Source organism: Palaemon carinicauda, chromosome 13 (assembly GCF_036898095.1).
Source record: "Palaemon carinicauda isolate YSFRI2023 chromosome 13, ASM3689809v2, whole genome shotgun sequence".
Taxonomy (NCBI): domain Eukaryota; kingdom Metazoa; phylum Arthropoda; class Malacostraca; order Decapoda; family Palaemonidae; genus Palaemon; species Palaemon carinicauda.
The window spans coordinates 25,026,644-25,050,777 of record NC_090737.1 but is presented as its reverse complement, the minus strand read 5'-3'; the positions used below and the strand labels follow the sequence as shown (position 1 = coordinate 25,050,777).

Genomic DNA, 24,134 nt, shown 5'->3' with positions numbered 1-24,134 from the left:
TATATAGTATGATTTTTATATGTAATTTCAGGTGATTTGATATCCAAATTTTACTTAACCTAGACATTCTCTGATTTGCTTTTTTTCAATGTTTCACTAACCTCTAATACTAAAGACCCTGTATTAAAGATCTTAGTTCCTAAACACTTAAATGATTCTACCTCATTAATCCTTTCTCCTTCTAATGATATTTCATCTTCCATTGCATACTCCGTTCTCGTCATCTCTATCTTTCTTCTATTTATCTTCAGCCCAACCTCGTGTGATATTTCAAGCATTCTGATAAGCAAGCATTGCAAATCCTGTGGTGTTCTGCTAACAAGAAGATATTAAATACAAGAAAAGAATTTACAATGCAGTTTCGAGAGTTTTTTTTGACGCTGCCGCAGAATTTTATAGAAAAGTGTTAGTTTGGGAATATAAACATTACAGTATTAAAAATTCTCTCTCTCTCTCTCTCTCTCTCTCTCTCTCTCTCTCTCTCTCTCTCTCTCTCTCTCTCTCTCTCTCTCTCTCTCTCTCTCTCTCTTGTAATTTCATCTGTTCGATGTTCAAATACACACCGCTCTATACTTAATCCTCTCATTAATTGTTTCCGATTCATGTGGTGTAGTAATTAGATGATCAGTTTGCGCAGGAGTTTCGTTGGGTTAAGCAATCACCTTCCTCGTGTTACTCGTATCAAGTATCCCTATTAAGAACATCTTGTGAAACACTTGTTTAGTTTCTGATTGCGTGTATTGTATTATATCCACAAATTATACTTTTTCTTTATCCTAAAATATAAAAGATATTTGAATTTTTATGAGCTAGTTGGAAAAGCAGGATGCTATAAGCCCAAATGCTCCAACCAGGAAGATAGCCCAATTAGGAAAGTGAAAAAAATGAAACAAATAGAATAATGTGCCCGAGTGTTAGGCTACCCTCAAGCAAGAGAACTCTAACCCAAGACAAGTGGAAGACAGTAAAAAAATAACATAAGCCTGTAATTTTCCTTTAGTTCAGTACTTGTTTTTAACTTAATTGGTTGTAAGAAATAAAGGCAAGGTTTGTTTGCCTTGTGTCTAGGTCCCGCGATTGTCTCACGAAGTTGTTCTAATCTAAGCTTTGAGGTCAAGTTTATTATGATTGTGTGCGTCCTTTATCCTTTGCTAGTTACGAATGTTACGTGTCTGGTAATCCTGGATTACTTTATTCCTTCACGCAGATCCAAGACTCAGGTTTTGTTCTCTCTCTCTCTCTCTCTCTCTCTCTCTCTCTCTCTCTCTCTCTCTCTCTCTCTCTCTCTCTCTCTCTCTCTCTCTCTCTCGTTTTCCTTCATAATGAATCGCTTCGGGTATTCGGATATGTTTACACGTTTGATATTTCCCATTTAGAGATTTACGCTCAACTTCCGTTTCAATTTCATTCGGGTAATATCTCTCTCTCTCTCTCTCTCTCTCTCTCTCTCTCTCTCTCTCTCTCTCCTCTCTCTCTCTCTCTCTCTCTCTCTCTCTCTCATTCAGCTCTTCGCAGGGATCATCCTTAAAGAGATAAAAATAAAGAAGATCCTTGAGTGATGACAATGTGTTTAAGGAAATATCTGCAGAGGCTATTAACCTCGAGATAGTATTATGGGTAAGGCGAATCTCTTCAAAAGTTTGCCTGATATTACAGTAGGTGGTAAGATCATACGTTAGCCAAGGAGGGGATGGCCGAGGCAGAAGTTCTGATAATATCTCTCTCTCTCTCTCTCTCTCTCTCTCTCTCTCTCTCTCTCTCTCTCTCTCTCTCTCTCTCTATATATATATATATATATATATATATATTTATATTATATATATATATATATATGTGTGTGTATATATATATATATATATATATATATATATATGTGTGTATATATATATATATATATATATATTGATGTATATATATATATATATATTGTTAATAGAATTATCTCTCTCTCTCTCTCTCTCTCTCTCTCTCTCTCTCTCTCTCTCTCTCTCTCTCTCTCTCTCTCTCTCTCTCTCTGGTTGTTTGCACGATAAAGGTTAAAGATGAATGAAAACGATATTGCTCCTTATCTCCCTGTCACTTCTAAATTATTTTTAATTATTTCTATTTCTTTCCGTGTGATTTTTGTTAACATACACAGTCAGCGAGAAGGTCTTTGAACTCTCTCGACCATTTCCTGTTTCATCTCCGGCCTTTTTTCTCTACCAAGTAAACCGCGTGAATCTTGCTTATTCGTTCCTCTTTTAGGGAACTTTTTATAAATTGAGGTTTTTTACATGTGCGATTTTCCTGTAATGCTGGGGGTAGTTACTGTCACAGCAGGTTATCGTTTTAATGAGTTTTTACTCTATTTTTATCTAAGGTAAACATCATATACTAGTGTACCCGAGTCGTCAAAAATCACTTCTAGATATTTAGTTACTGAGTACACACACGGACACACACTGCGGCTTGTAATTAGGAAAGGGGGACCGGTGAGAAGGGTTGAATGTGTGTGTATGTATGTATGTATGTATGTATGTATGTATGTATGTATAAGAAATATGCAAATAGAGTAATAAAACGCCTAGTAGTATTCACAGCATTCGACAAAAACAAAATGTCATATTCAACGATGTGCTTTCGTTTTTTTTTTTTTTTTTCTGCACGAGTTCCAAACTTGTAATCATTTTGCGGTGATAAATCTCTTATTGCCGTCATAAAATTGAAAGGTGTTCTCGTTCCATTGATTTAACAACCGGTTGGTTGATGTCCCATAATTCGTCCAGCGTGACCTCGTAAAACTTCGGTAATTTACTGTCCCCACTTTATCATCTTCCAAAAAACGACTTTCCTTTCCTTCCCCTCCCTGCCCATATCATCTCCCCCTCCCCCTCCCTTCAAAGGTTGTGCAGAGAAGTAGAGAGACCTGTGTTAAGAGCGTCAATGGGTCTTCTTAGCTTGTGTGAAATGAGTGAGTCGCTCCTCTTTAGAATGTGTGTTTACTTCTGCTTACTGATGGTTGAGGAGGTGGCAAGAATGTAACCTTCGAGAAGTGTGTGACACCTGTCTTGTGGTTATGTACATACGTATACACAAACACACATACATACCTACATATATATATATATATATATATATATATATATATATATATATATATATATATATATATATATGTGTGTGTGTGTGTGTGTGTGTGTATTTATTTATATGTACATACATATATATATATATATATATATATATATATATATATATATATATGCTTACATACTTACAACAATATGTGGGTATATGTTATACGTGTATAAGAGTATGTATCTAACATTTTTTATAATTTCTATTATTGCGTATGATTTAAATTTCAAATAACTGTACCATTTCATCTATTCTCTTCCTGAGATATGATCATGGCCGGAATAAAGTCAATTTTAAAATGGGAACCAGACTCTTCATCGAGGTGCATAAGAGTTATGTTAGAATTCAGGGTCATCGTGTGAACTTAGACAATATCTTTCAATCATCAATAATCTTTATAAATGTTCTTCTCGTTGAAATCTGTCTGGATTTTATTTGCCTCTGTTATGAGACTGTAATTCTAGACGAGAACAAGATATTTTCCTCACTCGTCTGAGGGATTTTGTGTTTGTAGTGACCATACTGAACTTAGGAAAATTTCTTTTTTTAGTTATATTAGATATAGTAAATCTATTATTTTTCGCATTTAATAATTTTTGTTTTTTCAGAGAACTTCTTGTTACCACTGCTCATGCTAATGTTCATTATATTTGCTTTTATTTCTGTTACTAAGATCTACTTAGTGTTAATTTTCCCCAAATATCCCGTATCATCATCCTGTCTTTGGACAGATATAGTGACTGAAATTTCCAAGAGTAATGAAACTTTAGTGTTCGATATTTCACTTGTTTGGTCCCACGTAACAATGTACTTTATATTTCATTAAATCATTAAAAGGTTTTGTTTTGCAAGGGGAAAGGAGACAATTTTATATGGAGTATGTACCTTGGCTCCATTAAGAATGTTTAGCCTTTCAACTTTAGGTACCTCCTTAAGTAATAGATTGTATCTCAATGTTTAGCATTTATCTTTGACACATTCCCATCATCAAATACTTCAAAAATGGTCCTTCCATGACTGCAGATTTCTTTGTTCTACGAACGGTGAGATAATGTGGAACGTCTACTATAGATATACCGTTATCTCTCTTACAGTATGTAATAAAGAGCTAGAGTGGCTGCGTGTTTGTATATATAACGGATTTTGAGCGAAGCGAAAAATCTAGTTTTGGGTGAGATGGCCATGTCGTCCTGATGGAAGTTCCTATAGGGTAGCTTCCTAGGGTATATTACAACTACGGCGATATTCCCAGAGAATTTACCTTAAGGTACCAGAATTCTAACTCCTGGAGCGAGTATCCCTCGTGAAAGGGATATCGCGACATATCAGAGGACGTATTCTTGACACGCCACATGGCAATCTGCATCCTGGACAGAGATTTCGTCTCGTAGGAGGCGATTGGCAAGAAACGAATTCGGGAAAGAAAAAGGGGAGCCGCTCCCAAGGCTCCCTATCCTCCGATTCGTATGCGTGCCTGGCGCCAATCCTGGCGCCATCTGTATTCCTTGTAGCGTACACGAGGTGCTACAGATACTGTATGTAGGGAGGGGTCCTACAGCCCTTTCTTAGAAAGGCAAGGGCGGGTCCATCAGGACGACATGGCCATCTCACCCGAAAATAGATTTTTCGCTTCGCTCAAAATCCGTTTTTTGGGCTCAAGCCATGTCGTCCTGATGGAAGTGTACCAGAGCATTACTGTATCTGTGGATTCTCAGAACGTGCCGTACTCCCCGGAGGTAATTTTTCCCCGGTCGACTAGACCTAGAGACCTAAGATGTTACCGTTATACATCTTTTCAACTAACTATAAACTATGTTAGAGCTTCCTGCCCCCTACAGGGAAGAGTCCTACTAGACTCTGGAAAAGTCTCGAAGAGTACATATACCTATGTATGAATACCAGGCAAGCTAATATAGTGGTCTCGCCCTATATTAAGTAAAGCATAGTTTGTAAAGAACCACTGCGTCAATATATATTGACCAGTAATCCGCACAATACTTGTATTGGACGAAGGTTTATATCCGCATAGGAAGAAACTAATAAAACCGCCCTCGTCCCTTTATGGGACGGAGTCCTCCCATTAGGGGACTACATAAACCAATACAACATAGCTTGCATAACAGAACAATTCTATTAGAATTATCCCAGATAAGGTACATAGAATAAATGCTCAATTATACCAATAAATTGACACAGGTGAAAGAGACGCAAGGTTCTCAAGAACAAGTTTATTGACAGACAATAAATAGACAGGTTAACAACAATTATATATATATATATATATATATATATATATATATATATATATATATATATATATATATAAAAAGAGGATAACCCAAAACTTTAAGCATAAGTATGAAAGTAAACAGAACTTGTTTATCTGAAAGAAAAAACATTAAATGCCACTTTTTTAAGATACCGAGGTATCAAGTCATAAAAGTCTGTATTACAAATCAATCACATTAGCGTTAGAAACGCTCGGCACACATGTCTGTACTTATGCTAGGTTCACCTTTGAAAAAGGAACAGTCTATGTGGGCACTTGGTGCCCTCATTTAGTTTGTAGTACAGTATGTACCTACACACTCACCCTGGACTTTATCGTCCCAATTAAGACCACTGTTCCTCGCAGAGTTAAACAGTAGGGTTAACTACACGACCCACTGCTACCACAGATCTCTTTAGTTCCTCTACTTGCTTCGCATAGTGGCGAAAGAACACTCTGGAAGACTTCCAGCCCGTGTATGAACGGAGATGTTCAAAATCCATACAATTAAAGAAATTTAGGGATGAGGCAACTTTCCTCGGATCGTGACCTGCGGGTGTACTGTCAGGATCCGCTCTGCGAATAAAATATGTGATTTTCGCTCTGAGTTGATTCAGAGATAAATTTGAGCCTGATGTTTCTCCCCTGAATAGTTGACCACCCTTGAAGTCTGAAGTTCTACGAAGATAGACCTTTAGGTATTCTACTGGACATAGAGATGCATCTTCTTTCAGAGGGCAGATTCTCCAGGGACCCCACCTGTTGGTGGGTAACTCATTCTTGGCGAGAAACGTAGGATCCGGAAACAGGTTCAGTTCCCCCCCATCCAGGAACTGAACACGACCTGCCTCTCTCGAGAGGGCTACGATCTCACTAACCCTGGCCCCGGACGCGAGTGCAAATAGGAAAATAACTTTTTGTGTCAAATCCTTTAACGCACATTCTTCATTGCTCAACAGGGAGGCGAAATGAAGAACTTTGTCTAAAGACCATGAAATGGGCTTTGGAGGTGCTGAAGGTCTGAGCCTAGCACAGGCTTTCGGAACTTTATTAAAGATCTCGTTACCTAGGTCGATCTGGAAGGCAAATAAAATGGGTCTCATCAAAGCAGATTTACACACTGAAATCGTGTTAGCTGCCAACCCTTGACCATGGAGGTGGATGAAGAAAGATAAGCAGAAGTCTGTTGAGATCTCCTGCGGATTCTTTGCCTTTACAAAGGTCACCCATTTTCTCCAAGATGACTCATATTGCCTTTTAGTCGATTTGCACTTATATTCCTCTAGGAAGTCTATGCTGGCTTTCGAAATCCCGAAACGCTTTCTCACCGCAAGGGCGAGAAAATCATGAGCTGCAGGGTCTGGGTTTTCTGTAATGAAGCGCAGACAGTCGACTTCTGGACTCGCTGGGTCAGAACTGGATGTGGTAGTGGCACAAACTTAAGCTGTAGTTCCAACGCCAAGGGGAACCACATGCTGTTCGGCCACTTGTGGGCCACTATTGCCGCTACCCCCTTGAAGGATCTCAGTTTGTTGAGGACCCTCAACAGAAGGTTGTGAGGGGGGAACAGATAAATCCTGGACCATCTGTTCCAGTCGCGGTACATCGCGTCCACTGCTTCCGCTAAGGGGTCCTCGTACGGGGACACGTACAGGGGCAACTTCTTGTTGTCTTTCGTCGCAAAGAGGTCTATCTGCAGTTCTGGGACTTGATTCAGAATGAAGGAGAATGATCCTGCGTCTAAGGACCATTCCGACTCTATCGGTGTGAACCTGGATAGAGCGTCCGCTGTCACATTGCGGACTCCTTGAAGGTGAACTGCCGACAGGTACCACTTCTTCTTTTCCGCCAATCGGAAAATGGCCAACATCACCTGGTTGAGAGGTGGTGACCTCGACCCTTGTCGATTCAAGCATCTCACAACCACCTCGCTGTCCATCACCAATCTTATGTGGATCGAGTGACGCGGGGAGACTTTCTTTAAGGTAAGGAACACTGCCATAGCTTCTAGAAAGTTTATGTGAAAGGTCCTGAATAGCTTGGACCAAGTCCCCTGGACTTTTTTCCGATGAGAGTGACCTCCCCATCCCTCCTTTGAGGCGTCTGAGTGAATCGTCATCGACGGGGGAGGTGGCTGAAGAAGAACCGACTTCTTTAGATGTCTGGCTTGGGACCAAGGCCTGAGAAGAGTACGTAGCCGAGGCGGCACTGGTCTTCTCAGATCTCTTTGCGCGTTTGATGCATACCCTCTCCAAACTCCGGTTGCATCCTTTAGCTGTGCTCTTAGCACTGGGTCTGTCACCGAAGCAAACTGGAGAGAGCCTAGTACCCTCTCCTGTTCGCGTCTTGATATCCTTTCGGAATCTAGAAGTCTCTTGACAGAGCCCGCTATCTCCTTCCTTTTCTTCGTTGGGATGGAGAAACAGTGTGACAAAAGGTCCCAGTGGATTCCCAGCCACTGGAACTTTTGGGATGGAGAAAGTCGAGACTTTTTTCTGTTGATCTTGAAGCCTAGGTACTCTAGGAACTGGATCACCTGACTGGAAGCTTGCAAGCATTCGGTCTCGGATGCTGCCCACACCAGCCAGTCGTCCAGGTAGGCTACTACCTGAATTCCCTTTAGGCGTAATTGTTTGAGAGCTGCGCTCGCAAGCTTCGTGAAAATCCTTGGGGCTATGTTTAGCCCGAATGGCATGGCTCTGAAGGCGTATAGTCTCCGTTGTAGCCTGAACCCTAGGTAGGGGGAGAGTCGACGGCTGATTGGAATGTGCCAATAGGCGTCTGACAAGTCTATAGAGACTGAGTATGCCCTCTTGGGCAGTAAGGTCCTTATGTGTTGCAGTGTTAGCATTTTGAATTTGCAATTCACTATGAACTTGTTGAGTGGCGACAAGTCCAGAATGACTCTGAGCTTTTCCGAGTCTTTCTTGGGAACACAAAACAGCCTCCCTTGGAATTTGATGGACTTCACCTTTCGGATCACCTTTTTCTCCAACAGTTCTTGAACGTACTCCTCCAGAACGGGGGTGGAGTGTTGGAAAAACCGAAGGCACGGGGGTGGAGTGCTGTACCAGCTCCAGCCCAGTCCATTCTTGAGTAGCCTTTGGGCCCAGGGATCGAAGGTCCAACGATCCCAAAATTTCATCAGTCTCCCTCCTACCGGTATCATTTCACTTGGACTGCCGTCCTGAGGTCTTGCCTCCCTGACCACGACCACCTCTGAATCCCCTTCCCCTTGAGGGGCGCCTAGACGAGCCTCTGGCTGCTCCTCTAGGCTTTGCTCGAAAGGAAGAAGACTGTCCTTCGAACGTTGGGGTGAATGCCGTGGACTGACCTGGCACAGCCTGGGGTACCCACTGAAAAGTGGTCGGGGTTTGTGCCACCATCTGGGGCACTGGAGGCAATGGCAATTGCAGTTGCTGTTGCTGTCTAGAGGGCTTGGCTGGCCGAGACGGTAGCCTAGTCCTCATATTCTTCCTCTTTGGTTGAGGACCCTCATCCGGGGAAGACTTTCTTTTGATAGCCAGGCCCCACTTCTGGAGAAGGTTTCTATTCTCCACGGCGGCCTTATCAACAACTTCTTTGACCACATCGGTAGGGAAAAGGTCTTTTCCCCAAATGTTGGAGGAGATTAACTTCCTTGGCTCGTGCCTCACCGTAGCCCCGGTGAACACGAACTCCCTACAAGCTCTCCTTGCCTTGACGAAGCCATAAAGGTCCTTCGTCACTGTGGCTAGTTGAGTCTTAGCCACCACCATGAACATTTCATGGACCTTGGGGTCACTTGCCATCGTCTCAAGAGTAGTCTGATGAGACATTGAGGCAGCCAGTCTTTCTTTTGTCTCGAACTCTCTTCATAAAAGAAAGTCGGACAGCTTGGGGAGGTCCTCGCCGAATTGCCGTCCGGCAATATCAGCCTCCAACTTTCCCACTGAGAATGTCAGATGGACATCCTTCCAGTCTTTGTGGTCCATAGGCAGGGCCAGCGACAAGGGTTTACACTCCTCCAGGGAGGGGCAAGGCTTGCCGGCCTCGACTGCCTTTAGGACAGCCGCAAACCCTTTCTGTAAAAAGGGGAAGGCTCTAGCAGGAGAGGACACAAAGGAAGGGAGCTTCTTGCTCAATGCAGCTACCTTCGAGTTAGAGAAGCCCTTCTCCTTCATCGAGGATGAAAGTAGGGCTTGAGCCTTAGCGTGGTCCATGATTATGACCTTCGGCTCTGTCTCCTCCCTTGAAGCTGGTTCTTTTCTCAGCCGGACATAGCAGTCCGGATATGATGCCTTGCTGGGCCAGAATTCCACCTCCTCTAGGGGAACTGAACCCAGCTTATCCGAGATGACGATCTTTCCAGTCGTCATCGGCATGTGCTCAGCATACCTCCATGGGTTAGCATCTGAGCATAAGGGAAGGTCTTTCACATTGAGCCTTTTTCGGGGCCCATGTGATTCTGCCAGGGACTGCATCCGCAGTTCCATAGCAGCCGCCTTCTCCTGATTCTCCTTCTGCATTTGTTGGATCATTCCAACAATCGAAGAGAGGGCCTGTCCCAGCTCTACTGGGAGACCGGCCGATGTTGAGGGAATAGGCTCTGGAATCTGAACCGGAGTAGCTGACACCTCGTCGACCTCATCCTCTACGACGTCCGGGGCTTGAACTTCATCCTGACCTTCTGCTAGGAGGTCTTGTTCCAAACGCTCGTCCACGTCAGACATCCTGTCATCTAACTGGATGTCTTGCATCGCGACCGCGACTTCAACGTCCACCTGGACCTGATCTTGGGGGATCTCCTCTTGAGGCTGGGGAATCACTGCATCAGCTGATGCCTTGGGAAAAAGATACGCCCTCATCTTCTCACTTGGAAGATAAGGACCAGAGGTGTTCTTTTGGAAGCCCCTTACCCAGGTACGAAGCTTCTCCCCTGCTATATCCCTTGATTCCGCCGTCCTAGGGGAATCAAAAGCCTCAGTAATCAGGTTAGTGCATACAGTACATACCTGAGGGTCCCAATACTGGAGATCATCCTTGGAGACAGCGCATGCTGCGTGTCTCCTACAAAACTCATGTCCGCAGAGGTACTTGATGCGGACGTTGCAGAAAACATTTCCGCACTTCGGAGGGTCCTCCTGTAAAGAGAAGAAATTTCCATGAGTATCAAGTGAACTATGTATCACTGGATATGCATAGTATAGCATAACAATTCATAAAGGAAAGACACACACTTGTGTTTCCTTCACAACCCATTGTTGCAGCCTTCCAGATAATAAAATCAAATGGTTAATCTCTTCTAGAGTAACCAATGCAAGGTTTCCAGAGGAAACAGGTGAAGCTCACACCTAAGCAATGATTTTAAGATCCTGGATAATAGACAGGAAAGAACTCACTTTCCTATCTGTAGGGCAACAGCAAAGGGATGTGCAAGAAAACACAAAAGTGTTAGAACACACAGTGCTGTACCAAAACCCTTACCATAGTTTTCTTCTTACTGTATATGTTATACTGAAGAATACTAGTACAGTATAGGGGGATACGTGCCGGCCGGCACACACCATAACTAGCTATAAAGTATACTACTTAACAGCTATAAGGCGGCAGCACTCTGGTTCAAATGCATGTGCCGGCCGGCAGCAACTGCCGGCCGGCAACAGCCAATGTCAGCCGGCAATGGCTGCCGGCCGGCAACTACACAAGGTAGTACCCAGCTGCTGGCCACACTCTTGGTGACCGGCAGACTAGGGCTGACATAAGCCGGCCGGCAAAGGTACAAGACCGATGCCAGCCGGCAGCAAAAGAACCAGAGGACTACACCTGCCCGGCTGCCGGCCTCATAGGCCGGCAGCCGGGTCGGGTACAGCACTAGAAGAAAAATAGAATGGATGCCGGGATAAGAGTGTACACTACCTCCAAGCCCGGCAATCCGAAAGAGTGCATATAAGGAAGGGGAGAATCTAATTCAGGCTTCCTGACCAATGCCGTCTGGCTCTACAGGCAGGCATGGATGAGGGACCAAGGGAGGTCCGGGCAGCACTCAAAAATGTAAGACCCTTGCCGGCCGGCAGAGCTGCCGGCCGGCAAGGGGCTGAGTCAATTCCACATCCTAACCTATACTAGGTCCAGATGTAGAACGACGTACAGTACTGTAATGGCTAGGCCATTACGGAGATAGAGGGGGAAGGGACAAGAGGGTCCTACCAACCTTGCTTTAGTGACGGATCACCCGCAGCCAAGAAACTTATCTTAGCCTAAGGGAGATCTAAGGGGGAAGGCCAGCAATACTTGCCAGCTCCCAGAGCACCAAAGCAAAGAAGGTGTTGCTACTCCCAGGGAAAGAAACTTATCCTCCCCCGAGAACAGCAACAAGGACTAGTCTGGTAGATCACAAAAGAAGGAATCATATCCACAGAAACCTTCGGTAGTGACCTAAGGAGGCTAAGCCCCCTTTGTCTGTGTCAGGCCAGCGAGGGAGACTCTACCCCAAGCCAGACAAACACAGACTCAGACTAAAAAACTCTGTTGTTCTGTCCCTCTTTGAACCATACTACTGGAACAGGAAGGTACAGTAACACCCCAGTATAGTTTTATCGAAAATAAATTCGGAAAAAACCACTTAGGGATAAGCCCAAGGCTTAAACAGAGGGAAAGGGATTGCATACCTTCTCCGAAGAAAAGAAAGCAACCGGGGAGTATGATAAAGTATACTAAGGCTCCATAAGCAACTTAGCCTAGGCACCAAGAGAATCGATTACCTAAATCACCGAAACTCACTCGTATACTATCTTGGAAATATTCCACACAGTCTTAAATGTATAAAACATAGCCTAAAGCTTCAATAAAATTTTTATTACACTCGGAAAAAACCAAAATCATGCGTGAAGTACTAGGACCAAACGACTAGGCTACATGGCCTAGCGTAGGCCAGAATGGCGAATACTTCGCCAAAATAATACTAGGCACGAAGGAAATCCTATGTAATGCTAAATAGCTAAAATTTATTAAAGCAAAACAACCGGGAATGTCGCTCTGACTAACTAAACTTATACCTAGCGAGCGACAGCGTCCAGGACGCCTCCGGTAGGCTACGGCTCTTGTATCAAAGATTAATCCTATTAATCACTCAAAAATTTACCAAGAGCCTACATTTATACATAAAAGACATTATACTCAACTTATCAGAGGCCGACGAAGACGGAGAAGCCATGAAAAGTAGAATAAATCCAAGATTTGCGAGAAACACAGGAAAAAACACCGAGTTGTTAAGCTACGCAAAAAGGAATACAGATGGCGCCAGGATTGGCGCCAGGCACGCATACGAATCGGAGGATAGGGAGCCTTGGGAGCGGCTCCCCTTTTTCTTTCCCAAATTCGTTTTTTGCAAATCGCCTCCTACGAGACGAAATCTCTGTCCAGGATGCAGATTGCCATGTGGCGTGTCAAGAATACGTCCTCTGATATGTCGCGATATCCCTTTCACGAGGGATACTCGCTCCAGGAGTTAGAATTCTGGTACCTTAAGGTAAATTCTCTGGGAATATCGCCGTAGTTGTAATATACCCTAGGAAGCTACCCTATAGGAACTTCCATCAGGACGACATGGCTTGAGCCCAAATATATATATATATATATATATATATATATATATATATATATATATATATATATATATATATATATATATATATATATATACATATATATATACATATATATATATATATACATATATATATATATATATATATATATATATATATATATACATATACATATATATATATACATATACATATATATATATACAATATAAATGTATATATATATATATATATATATATATATTATGTATATATATATATTATATATATATGTTTATATATATATATATATATATATATATAATATATATATATATATTATGTATATATATATATATATATATATATATATATATATATTATATATATGTTTATATATATATATATATATATATATATATATATATATATATATTATGTATATATATATTATATATATATGTTTATATATATATATATATATATATATATATATATATTATGTATATATATATATATTATATATATGTTTATATATATATATATATATATATATATATATATATAGATATATATATATCACGCCAAGCTCTCCTCGTCCCTTGAGTAGGGGGAGGGGGAAGTATTCATGCTTTGGTGAAAGGGAGCAACGTGTGTGTGCATATCAGATATACTAATATAAAAATAGCATCCTTGGATTTAAGCTAACGATATCCAGATATATATATATATATATATATATATATATATATATATATATATATATATATATACATATACATATATATATACAATATAAATGTATATATATATATATATATATTATGTATATATATATATTATATATATATGTTTATATATATATATATATATATATATATATATATATATATATCATGTATATATATATATATATATATATATATTATATATATGTTTATATATATATATATATATATATATATATATATATATATATTATGTATATATATATTATATATATATATATTATATATATATGTTTATATATATATATATATATATATATATATATTATGTATATATATATATATATATTATGTATATATATATATATTATATATATGTTTATATATATATATATATATATATATATATATATATATATATATATATATATATATATCACGCCAAGCTCTCCTCGTCCCTTGAGTAGGGGGAGGGGGAAGTATTCATGCCTTGGTGAAAGGGAGCAACGTGTGTGTGCATATCAGATATACTAATATAAAAATAGCATCCTTGGATTTAAGCTAACGATATCCAGAGACTCCGGTAACACCTCCCCCCCCCTCCTCTACTCCCAATACTGAGTCTCATTAGCAGCCATAACTGTTAGTATGAGCAGACCCATTGCCGAGATTCGAACCCGTAACTGCAAATCACCATCATATTGATGACGTCGCCTAATTTCTGCCAGATCGTTACCGTGTGAAATGAGGTCAGAAGGGACTCAATGTTCCCTGAAATGACCATTACATCTCTCCATATAGGGTTGCTGAAATTGGACCCTTGACCTGGTTGGGAGCATGTGGTTAGTCAAGATTAGACGACATTGATGACAAGTGTGGCAATGGTTTGTGCTGTAAATCAATCTCCATAATTTTCTTCGATCTCTCTCTCTCTCTCTCTCTCTCTCTCTCTCTCTCTCTCTCTCTCTCTCTCTCTCTCTCTCTCTCTCTCTCTCTCTCTCTCAAAATTTTCTGTGATTTCGTTCTTGATAATTTTTCTATATTCATACTACAATATATGTATAGCAACCAAGCAGGAAAATAATCCTGCTATTGAAAGTGTGTACTTTCTACCAATTTAAATATATTATCTCGGGGTGCTTGTGGGGTCCATTTCGAATTTACTTTATTTTCATAGATTCTGAATGTCGTATCTTTACGATTTTTGAAATAAATATTCTATTTGTAATGTTCTTATCCTAATTAGTCTTTATAATAGAAAAAATGTTGTCCGTACACGTGGAGTTTGTTCTTTGTCTTTGAAGAACGCCAAAAGATTTATTTTTTTCAGCCGCAGTTCCAAAACTTGAAAAGTCCAATAATGGATTCGGTTCTCACAAGAGGATAAAAACTATTGGAAAACTGTTTCTTTCGCGCAGTCGATCATCACTACAGCCTTTCTATCCAATCAGAAATAGAAACAATATTTGAGTTGTAAACAGAACCCGTTTTTTTTTTTATAAATGATCTATAATCAATACCTTCATGGTTTATTCAGACTCCCTTTTAACACCTACATGGAGAGAGAGAGAGAGAGAGAGAGAGAGAGAGAGAGAGAGAGAGAGAGAGAGAGAGAGAGAGAGAGAGAGAGAGAGAGAGAGAGAGAGAGTCCTCATTTGCTTCTTTCAAAAAGGCCTCGATTGAGGTGATCCAGCTCCCAGATTTGGAATATTGTTAAAGATAAATGAAAAATCATAAGTCATCTTCATGTTTACTACACGTAAGTGACTACAATTGCCAAATATAAATATAGAATTTATTCATCCATCTTATTTACTTTCCCACCTTTCTCTTCCAGTGTGTGCCGGTGAGAGGAACTGGTTTTCGTCGAGGTGGCTACAGGTGCCAGTGCCATCCCACCCATTATCTTCCAAATTCTACTCAGCAGTTCTTCAATGGATCCGAAGTTGAATTGACTTATTCGGAAAAGAGAAGGATTGACAGCTTCAGGTAAATCTGTTTCCTATTACTGGTTGTTGAAAAAAGAAAGTCACTTGGCACTATTTTATTAGTTTTCATTATCCTGATTACATGTTAAATTTTATTCAAATGAACTAGTGTACAAATGTTAACTTTTCCCAGCCTTTTAAGTATGTGGGCTGGGATTTTTTTTATTGTGAGAGAGAGAGAGAGAGAGAGAGAGAGAGAGAGAGAGAGAGAGAGAGAGAGAGAGAGAGAGCGCAATCGAGTAAATTGTTTACTTTTTAAGCTGAGGAAAGATGGATGAAAGAAGATTGGGGGTAATTAGATAGCTAACCATGGTAGAAATAGTTTAGAAAGTTAAGTATTAATAAGAGTAGTGTAAATAGGTTGAACCACAATTTTGTTTATATAGATACGATTTTCTTATTATTAAGTTATATATTTATTATTAAACATTTATTGCAAAATGCAATTTTATAAGGCGAGGCGGATGGTGGTTAATATTTTACTTAGTTTTGGTCGAAGTGTGCTGTCTCGCCTCTTTTATTATTATTATTATTATTTTTTTCCTTTTTTTTTTTTGAGGGATGAAGTCTGGATACCATATCATAAAAAACAGTCTATCCTTAGGCGTACAAAAATCCTGGACAACACCCCTCTTTTCTCCCTGCACCCGTTTTGCATGCAGGCAACTCCAGCCTCCCTTAACAAGATACCTTAATTATGCCACACACTGCCACACCCATTCCATCATCAACTAAATAACATAACATTGAAATTTGACGTCTTTATCATGTGTATTTACGTGAACTTTAACGCCAGGGTTACTGGTGATTTTCCCCTACCCTGTTGACAAACTAATTAATAGGACTGAGTAATATGTTTAAAGCATTCCAAACGCATGATAACATTTCATAAAACAAAATATTGAGAACTGAAACTTCCAGAGGTTTCGTAGAGAGAACATATTTTCTTTTAGATGAATCAAGTGTCTGTACAAACTGTGAAAGAAATCAGGAACGGTGGCCTTTATATTTAAAGAATATGTTATTGAACTAATAACTAATGCAAATTAGACTTTTCGGATGAAAAATACTATTTAAGCTAGCGTGAAAAGTAACCAATAGTTAAATCATTCTTCATGATTTTTAAATAGGAACATGGTTAAAACATCACTCTGTTCGTCTTTTCCATTTCACACACCACCTGAAATTAGATCGAATAGCATTGTTACGGTGCTTTAGTTTTTAGGTGTATGATATTTCAAGTAGCTGAAATCACCAACTTTACCCACAGCTAGTTGTTATCACAACTTAATGATTAGTTATCGACAAATGTCAGAAAAATTAGAAATCAAAAGGAACTGATTGCTGTGCTGGAATTACTGTTGCCATTAAGAAACCTTATCCCCCCAAAAATCGTATTTCTTTAATAACACCAATTTTACTTGAAGTCCAGTGTTTAACAAAAGTAATAGTACAGTCCCAAAGGCCTTTTGTGATATGTACTTTATTTAATGATTACTAACGAAGTGCTCTCATCATTTTGCCTATATCAGTTATGTTATGATTTAATCTCGCCATTTGCAGTAGTCTTTTATTACAACTGGAACTATAGCTTTTACAGTATGTGTATTGTTTTAATCTTTGGGAGAAACTTTAGCTTGGAAAACTGAAAGGAAGTTTGATGAAGATTCACCCAGCTTTGATTTTGTAGTAAAAGTATTACTCCGTATCTACTGAGATTACTGCCCAGAGATATTTACCCCAAAATAAGTCTCTGTTGCCTGCTGTAGTAGAGACAGCTTGATGTTTAAAAAAAATAACAAGTTTGTGTATTCACTGCACGTTGAATATTTGTCTACTGAGAATTTTCTGTTGTCATTTTACTTCTATAAGGACAGGAAATTTGATTTTATAATGCATAAAATATACTTACCAAAGGGTAACCTTTTTTCAAACTTTCCCTACTCTCAGGTGTGAACCCTGTCCAGAGGGCTGCCAGAATTGTTCTACTTTACTCGCGTGTTCTGTTCAGTATGATGCCATGATGCGCTTGGTGCCAGTCTGTGTAGAGGCAGCGTGTGTTGTTATGTGCCTCGTGCTGGCACTTGTGATCTTCAGACTACGAAAATGCAAGGTTAGGCATTGCGAGTTGAAGTATACTGTGAACTGTTCACCATCCTTTATGATGGAGATTCCTAATTCGTTTAAATTAGGTCATTATTGTGCTTTAAGGTACTTGTTTACAATTAGTCTTAACATATTATTGAGTTTGCATTTAAAACTAAAAATTAAACATTTATGTAGACTAGCATAATGCACAGTCAATGAGTCGTATTAATCTCAAATCACTTGAAAAAATTGAAGTTTAAAAGAGTGTGGAATATCACAGTAGTAGTGATAATCTTATTCCAAAGTGAATTTTATCCAAATAATTTTATAATAAAGAAATGAATCGAGTATACATTGAATTATACAGGAAATGGTCCCTCAGAAATTTCAGAACCATATATTTATGCACCTTTTTTTATATTTGGTAGTCTGTGCTCTCATCATCCTTAAAGAAGAGTTCCAGTATTCAGAATTATTTTTACAGATGATAAGTAAATGTGTTAATTGTTGGCCAGATTTTATAAAGAATATATTCTTAAGTCAAAAGCTCTTAACGAATCCCTCAGTATTCTCTAAGACCTTTTGACTTCGGAATAGGTAAGTAACCAGCACCTATTAAAACTAAGTAGGTTTGTACTATTTTAACGTATATTTTTATTAGTTCTAATAACAATTTCATCTCATTTCATATGCTTTCTACATGTGTATGGGATAATTTTATTTGATTGCTATTTTGATGGGTTTTAATGATTTTAGTGTCCATACATATTTGGTGCTTTTAAGAGTTCACTAGTTACATCAGTTATCCAGACATAACAATGTTCACGTAGACACATGTACAATTCTTTATCATTATTTATTTACACATAGGAAAGGTCATATGTCTACTCTATGACATTTAATCTATATACAGCCTTTTCCTTTGTTAAAAAATAGAGTAGGTTGTTTTAACTCTCTACTCTTCGGATAACACTGGTCATCAAAATTCCTAACCTTTGGGTTATGAAACTCAAAATAAGTAAAGGACTTTTAAACATCCTTTTTTCTAACCCGAGAAAAAAAAATTAGGTTGGTTGAGTTTGGCAATAAGAGCATATTGAACCTGCAAAAAATATATCGGTAAGGGGTGAGGATTGATTCTCAAGTAGACAGTGTGCAACTTCAATAGAAATGAGCCCTTGCAATTTGGTTACAGTGGAGGAAAAAGTAGGAAAATTATGGAATTGCTGACTACAAGAAACTTGGGCAGTTGTTGTGTTCAGCAGAGGGAAAATAGAAAATATTCAGGATAGAAAAATGGAAAAGATTAAAGAAGGCACAAAGTAGATTAAAGATGAAAATGGAGAAATTTAAGTTGATGATAAAGATATACTGTACTGGGATTATTGAAGCAATACAGTTAAAATTATCTGATTGAAGAAAACATGATCTGTATGCTGTTGGCATAATAGAAGGGATAGTAGAGAATGTAACATATACTGCAGCCTGTGTAAAAAAGGAACATATAGCGAATTATTTATTCATAACACAGTGTTGAGCATGAAAATATTTTACAATTTTGTATTAATTATTATTAACGAATATTTAATTTGTTTATATGAAAAATAAACACGGTAGAGAAGTTTTTATTTTTTATTTGAACTATGAAAATTCTTAAAAATCATTGATAAGACACCTGCTATCTATAATGTGGAAATATATAATTGACAAGACTGTATATTATTCCATTATATTCAACGCCCAGTGTCCCATTAGTCTTCACAATCTGATCTATTATCTTTTTGTTTTAGGTGATTGCTGCTTCATTGTGGACAATGTTGGAAATGGTACTCTTGGGAGCAATTGTTATATACTCAACTGTACGTACTTTTCATTTTATGAGCTTTACATCAACTTGATAGCCCTTATGTTGTTACGCGATGTAATATCCTTTGATGTGAAATAGTTGCAGGAAATGTCATTTGAGTACTCTTTAATTTGAAGAAAAGAAAGTAAATTTAAAAGTTAGCGAGTAATGGCAAAGTATTTTGTAATGAATATGACTTTGTATCTTCCTTAGGTTTTCTTGCGGTATGTTGAACCTACTGTGATTCTTTGTATGATAGAACCTTGGTTCAGAGAAATGGGTTTTGCTCTGTTCTATGGTGCAATTGTGTTGAAACTATACAGGTGAGATCATCAAATTTTTTTATTACTGTACTAAAATTCTTGAGAGAATTGTCAATCAAATGCAATACTGCTCTTGAATAATACGATTGAAAGTCCTAAAAACTATTATGGAAATGTTTATGATAAATTTTTAACCTTTCATAACAACCATTAAATCTGTATTTTCAACTGTTACTAAATAGTTTACTCAATACCAACTTCCCGTAATTGTTTTTCTAGGAGTCTTGTAGACTACCGTACCAGGAAAGCCCATAGATATGTAATCCGTGACCGGGATTTGCTCAAGTACTTAACTGGACTTGTTATTTTCATCATGGGTTACTTGGCTGCATGGTCTGCACTAACAGCTCATCTTGCTACAGAAGGTCACTCTAATTTAGTGCAAGGACGAACCGAGGAGGGCCTGGCCTTTAGTGTTTGTAAAAGTGTATGGTGGGAGTATGTCACGGAGGCAGGTAGGTTTATAATGCTGTAATTTTAAATTAATGTACTAAAATTGTTTATATTATATTTGTATTCTTCTTTGTAGTATATAGGCTAAATGCTATGGTACCATTGTTAGCATAATACGTATGTGAATTCAAATCCCATCCCGGAGGGCAAATACTTCTTTTTTTCTACTTGGATTCAAAGCTTGTAATTACCAGAGTATAAAAAAATGTGAGGAAATAAAAAAAAAAATTAATGCACCATTGTGATTAAAATTCATGGGTATAAGGTGAAAGTGACATATATATATATATATATATATATATATATATATATATATATATATATATATATATATATATATATATATACAGTACAGTATATACCCCATAAGGGATTGTGCCATTAGTATACCTTACACAGTTTACTGTAGAATTAGTAGAGTCTTTTACTTTAATTCTGTTCCCACTTCCTTTCTTCCATAAACTGTAGGGATGTTTTCAGCCTGAAAACATATAATTACTTAATCATAAGCGTTATAATGGTGAGGATGCAAGTGTTCTAGGTCAAATAATGTCCATCAGAATTTAACTGATATATATATATATATATATATATATATATATATATATATATGTGTGTGTGTGTGTGTGTGTGTGTGTGTGTGTGTGTGTTTAAAACAGGGTGCTGTATCCTGATGGATACTGCTTCAGCAATCACTAGCCTCCCATAGTCATCCTACTTGTGAACAACTTCTGTGTCCTTGTTAAGATAATTAAATAGAGGTTTTATATCATGTGCATCAACAAAATGCTGATGTATGGCCCCATTATTACGGTGAGCTTGAAGTCTTATCCTGAGCATTGTCATCGTGTGGCCAATGGAGCATATGTTGAGAGTCTTACGCTCCCTTTCTGAATATCTGAATGGGTAAACTAAATTGGCTTTAGCTACCTTGGGTACTCAGGATGCATGTCTGTTTTTCATCACAATGGTAGGTGTATATTCTCAAAAAAAAGTTTTCAAATTGTGCCTTTGGTTTTTCTCTATCTGGTGATTCTTTGGAGGACATTTACTTCTTGTCTGTAGGCTGTTCCATAGTCCACATTGAGAAAGAGAACTGTATCTTTGTTATCATCATCCAAGTTCTGGGCTTGAGTGCAGAATTCCTCTATTCTCTTCCTTATCATTTCCTCTATGATGTTGCTGGGATATTCATTGTTCGTTAATGTCTGTGTTATATATTCCAATTCTTCGTGAACAGCTTTCCAACTACTGTAGTGAGAGAAGGCCCTCCTGATATAAGCACCAGTAACAGACCTCTTGTATGGTTCTGGACACTCTCCTCATGCTTAGATTTTGTGAAGACTCATTTGGCATACTGAGTTTGTTTTTTCTCAAGAAGGGCAGTAAGGAAAGGAAGAGTATTTTTCTTACTAGTTTCGGTTGTAACGTTTAAGATTGAATTAGGTTTTAAGATACTAGCAAGCTCTTCTGGTTCATTAGATCTTTTAATTGTGATGATGTCATCCACACATCTTGCCTAAATTTTTGGCTTCTTGAGACACCTGAAAATTCTTTCTTCCACAGCAGCCATGTAGGCCTACATGTTGGCAAAGAGAACTCCATGTGGGGATCCCATTGCCTCACCATCTACGTGGCAAATGAATTCTCCTCTGTTTAAGAGGAAAGGGCATGTCCTGATGTTCACATTGCTGACTCCCACACTCACCTGTATCTTAGGTTTTTGGGTACCCCAAACTTCAGATTGACTTTTCTAAATATTACTTTGTCATCTAATTATTCATATAACAAAAATCTAAATTTCCCCCAGTACTACATGTATAATTTACAACACCAAGAAATTCCACTATATAGGCCTACCATCAAAAATGATCTCCCTGAAAAATTACCCCGAATCAAAGTCTTGTTTGTCTTCTGAGCTTCCACATAAGAAGCTAATGACTTTAAAGCTTTATAAGTTCATGACTATCAAACTAAACTCGGAAGATTGTAGCAAAGTGAAAGTGCATCATGGAGTGGCATTATCATCATTCCCTTTAATATCAACCACCCTGGACTTCTCTAGATTTTCCCTTGAAGTAAATCTAAGCTTTTTTTACGCTTGGGACCTTAATCTGGTAAGCAACCATGAAATAAACTTTCCTAGAGGAATAGTGAGACCTTCGCATTCCTTACAACATATATATGAATTGAAAGGTACAGTAGTCCCTGACACCAGATAAAAGAGAAAGCAGATCATGATCACCCAAAAACAATTCCTTTGCTCAGCTACGCAGCGATAGCAAACAATTTGGAAGGAAGGACTCTTTGAAGCATCAGAAACCTGTCAATATTGAGATACGTCAATGTGTTTCCGAAGTGACTAAAAGTCTGAAGATATACGCAGAATGTTGTCAGTAAACATCGCTAGTCACAACATTGTTTACTTGAGGCATTAGTATTTTGGAAGGAAAGAAAATGGCTATTTTTATCATTTTTATTGGGTAAAATTAACATAACCCAGCTCTGGAGATAAAAGCAATACTATATGAACATCAAGGGAGGTTCAGTGAAATGAAAGCTTTTATTAATCCTTTAAAATAGCTAACAAATATATTACTCTTGACGAATTAATATCAGTTGTTTTTAATCTCACCTTTTTCTTTTTATGTTTAACAAAATTTCATTAGCTCGGAAATAATGCTGAAAATTTTCTTTTGCTAATATTAAAATTTATTCATTTATATTATTAAATAAATTCACATGAGAGATACGTCGGCATGTTTAGAGAACTTAGTAATGTATTATTCTTATTTAACTAAAATAAAAGGAACACTAAGAACTTTGCTCACAGTTTAAATTTGATTGGAACTATAGTCACTAATGAATACAGTATTTTCTTTTCAAAGTGTAATTCATTGCAAGCTACTGAAAGATTTTATGCAAGTGACGATGTAATTTTCTATGCAGAATAATTTTTAATATTTTCTAGGGGAGCTGATGTTCATCATGTTTGGACTTTATCTGTCATGGCATCTAAACAAAGCAGCGGGAAGCTCTGGTGAACCAAGTGAACTCTCCGAGCGGCGAGCATTATCAATTGCTCTCATTTTAGAACTACTCACTTCTGCCATGTTATATACAGGACGTCATTTAGTGTGGCTTCATGCCCATCCAGATCACGTCTTCCTTGCTTATTTCACAAGAATGCATCTAACTGTCACTATCTCATTGTTTCTCATATTTATTCCAAAGGTAAATTTAACTAATTCCTAGGCAAGATTGTTTTCCATGAAAAGTATTTTGTGTTTATTGTCATTTGTTACTGTAAAACATATATGCATTTGATATTTAATTTATTTATGATACCGTACATGTTTAATCTTAAGTTCTTTCAAAAATAAAATACCGTACTTCCCTTAGGCTTTTAGGGGTGCATTATTAAAAACGATTCCTATGATTTCAAGTTGTGGTGTGCTGGTGGAAGCTCTGGAAGAGATCCACATAGAAGGACTTACTCTACCACAGAGGGCTGCCAAGAACCTCGTTTGTGTGATGCCCTTACGAACGGAGATCTTGAAGCATCAGATATTAACCTAAGCCAAATGGATCCAGAAGAAATAAGGGTGGGTATTTCAATTTATTTTGCTTAAACCCTCATACACTGATCATTTTTTAAAATCATATTCCTGCATAAAGTTAGATTATAAAGCAATCTTTACTTGATTATTTTAAGATAGTATGTAGTTGCTGTCAAATATTTTCAGGAATA

At 38.1% G+C, this 24,134-nt stretch overlaps 1 protein-coding gene across 1 annotated transcript in view; it reads left to right on the top strand.

Moving 5' to 3' along the window:
• The window catches only part of LOC137651469 (metabotropic glycine receptor-like), a 53,616-nt gene that overhangs the window by 14,695 nt on the left and 14,787 nt on the right, over positions 1-24,134 (top strand). The window contains exons 3-10 of the mRNA XM_068384693.1: positions 3,729-3,919; positions 15,523-15,674; positions 17,624-17,786; positions 19,552-19,620; positions 19,821-19,930; positions 20,150-20,385; positions 23,355-23,617; positions 23,830-23,988. Coding sequence (XP_068240794.1) covers positions 3,729-3,919; positions 15,523-15,674; positions 17,624-17,786; positions 19,552-19,620; positions 19,821-19,930; positions 20,150-20,385; positions 23,355-23,617; positions 23,830-23,988 — 1,343 coding nt within the window. The remainder of the gene's footprint in view (positions 1-3,728; positions 3,920-15,522; positions 15,675-17,623; positions 17,787-19,551; positions 19,621-19,820; positions 19,931-20,149; positions 20,386-23,354; positions 23,618-23,829; positions 23,989-24,134) is intronic.